A 2,289-nucleotide genomic window follows, 5' to 3' on the forward strand; every position below is an offset into this window, starting at 1 on the left:
TCATCATTACAGCATCTTGGTGGCAAAGTGTTAACAACTTAACATGGTTACGTCTTTGAGCACTGAGAGAGACTAATCTCCACCAAGACAAGTGAGGAAAAGGGATCGACAGAATCGACAAACATCATATAATCTTGGGAAAATATCCAATGGAGCTTATATATAGGAGGCAGCAAAGCAAAAGGCCTGGAAAACAAAACATATTTAGAGTTTCCCTTAACTTCCACATCCACTACACACTCACTACTAAATCATCTCACTAACACTTGGAAGTTGGTCTATGCGGCAGTCAATTCGATCCTGCACACACACCTACTCAACCTTCCATGCATGTATTATCAGGGAGAAACCATGCCCTTGCAACTGAGGCTCCCTGAATATCTGCGAGTACGCCCACGGCACGGACGTCTCAGGCGCCGCTTGGCATGTCCGGAACATGAACACCGCGTCGGCCGTCACCGATCCAAAGAGCCAGCCATGGACGTCCCAGAACACCTGCACGGGCAGCCCGTCGACCAGAATGGTCTGGTTGCCTCTGAACTTCCACGGCAGCCTCTTGACCCGCATGACCGGCCTCCTATCGACGCGAATCTCGAGACACGGGTCCCTGACCACCCCGGCCCCGGCGGCGCCGGTCTCGGTGTCGCACTCTATCACGACGTCGTGGCACGGCCCGTCGTGGCAGAACTGGGCCCTGGCGGAGTACACATTCCTGCCAACGACGTGCTCCCTCCTCGCCACGAGCCGCGCGTCGTCGACGTCCGGGTCCGGCCGGCCCGCGGCGGCGCCCGTCCTGCGGTACGCCTCCTTCCTCATGTCGCCGAGCAGGAGCACCATCTCGAGGCCGCACACGACGGCCACGTAGAACCCTTCCAGCGGCTCCGGCCCCGCGCCGCCGAACATGGCGCCGGAGAGGTCCCAGAACACGTCGACCTTGGCGACGCTTCCGCCTGCGGCGGCGGCGCCGGTGGAGGCGACGTCGAGGGTCTTGGAGCCCCTGCTGCGCTTGGAGAAGAGCCACGGCCTGACGTCGGCCCGGCACAGGCGGTCCCCGGACGCGCAGTCGACGGCGACGACGACGCCGAGCGCGGCGGCCTGGCCCAGCCCTACGAGGCCGCGGCCGCCCCGGGTCCACGTGACCGAGACCGCGCAAGGCCGGCCGGCCAGCCGCGCGTGGTAGAGGCACGTGACCCGGCTCCGGCTCCGCGCCGCGGAGGAACCGCCGCCGCCGACGCCGACGCCCTTGCCCTTGCCCCGGCCGCTGATGGCGCCCGTGTTGTCCGAGGACGAGGAGGACGACGCCGCGTCCGCGATCTGGACGCTCGTTTCCCCGAAGCAGGTCAGGTCCCTCATCATCTATCTCTCGCGCGCGTTTCGACGAACACCTCCCGCGCAACGCGACGCGATGCGACGGAGCGCGTTCCAGGCCGTGGGCTGAGTACTGATGAGGGCGCAATGCAACGTGGTAGTGGACAAAGCAGCGTGTGGCAACGGCAAGGCGAGGCAGACAGAGCAAAGCCGCAGCAGGGCAAAGGCGAGCACGAGGACGGAGCAGGGGGCAACGCAATGGCAGTAGCAGAGCAAAGCCGAGTGGCTGGCAGCAGCAGGAGTAGACAACAAGGGGAATGACAATGGGCGCGTGACCGGTGCGTGCGCCGAGAGAGAGAGGAACAGTGTGCTGCTGGGTTCCCTTTTGTCGTCGACAGGCAGGAGCGCACGAGCAGCAGCAGCAGCTCAAGGGGAGGAATATTTCCCTGTAGCTAGTGAGCAGTGAGTGCTGTTGGGACTTGGCTTTCGGATTGGCTGGCAGATCCTGTCTTTTTTTTTTGGTTTGTATATAAAGTAGGCATATGCCTATATATGCTGCCACGGTCAGCCCGTTGCCTAGTAACGAGAGTGAACACGTCGTCCTACGGCGCGGTAGAGTTACGGTGTCATATCGGATGCGTCGGAAAAATATAGGAAGGGGTTTTGAATACTAATAAAAAAATAAATTATAGAACCCATCGGTAAACTACGAAACGAATCTAATGATACTAATTAATCGGTCATTAGCACGTGTGGGGGTACTGTAGCACTTAAGGCTTTTCATAGGCTAATTAGGCTTAAAAGATTCGTTTCGCGATTTTGTCGAAAACTGTGCAATTAGTTTTTTTTCGTCTACATTTAGTACTACATACATGTATCCAAACATGCTCTTTTACTGTAGGAGGCAAAAAAAAAATTAGAAACTAAACAGTGCCTAATATATTGACCTCCTGGAGTCCTCGTAGAGCACCTACCGGCTTC

At 57.9% G+C, this 2,289-nt stretch overlaps 1 protein-coding gene across 1 annotated transcript; it reads right to left on the reverse strand.

The window, feature by feature from the left end:
* Positions 1-222: 222 nt before the first annotated feature.
* LOC136545489 (uncharacterized) lies at positions 223-1,662 on the reverse strand. Its single transcript, XM_066537508.1, has one exon. It carries the CDS (start codon positions 1,354-1,356, stop codon positions 313-315), a length of 1,044 nt encoding a protein of 347 aa, XP_066393605.1. The 5' UTR covers positions 1,357-1,662; the 3' UTR covers positions 223-312.
* Between the last annotated feature and the right edge of the window lie 627 nt (positions 1,663-2,289).

The sequence above is a fragment of the Miscanthus floridulus genome, chromosome 3 (genome assembly GCF_019320115.1).
Source record: "Miscanthus floridulus cultivar M001 chromosome 3, ASM1932011v1, whole genome shotgun sequence".
NCBI lineage: Eukaryota > Viridiplantae > Streptophyta > Magnoliopsida > Poales > Poaceae > Miscanthus > Miscanthus floridulus.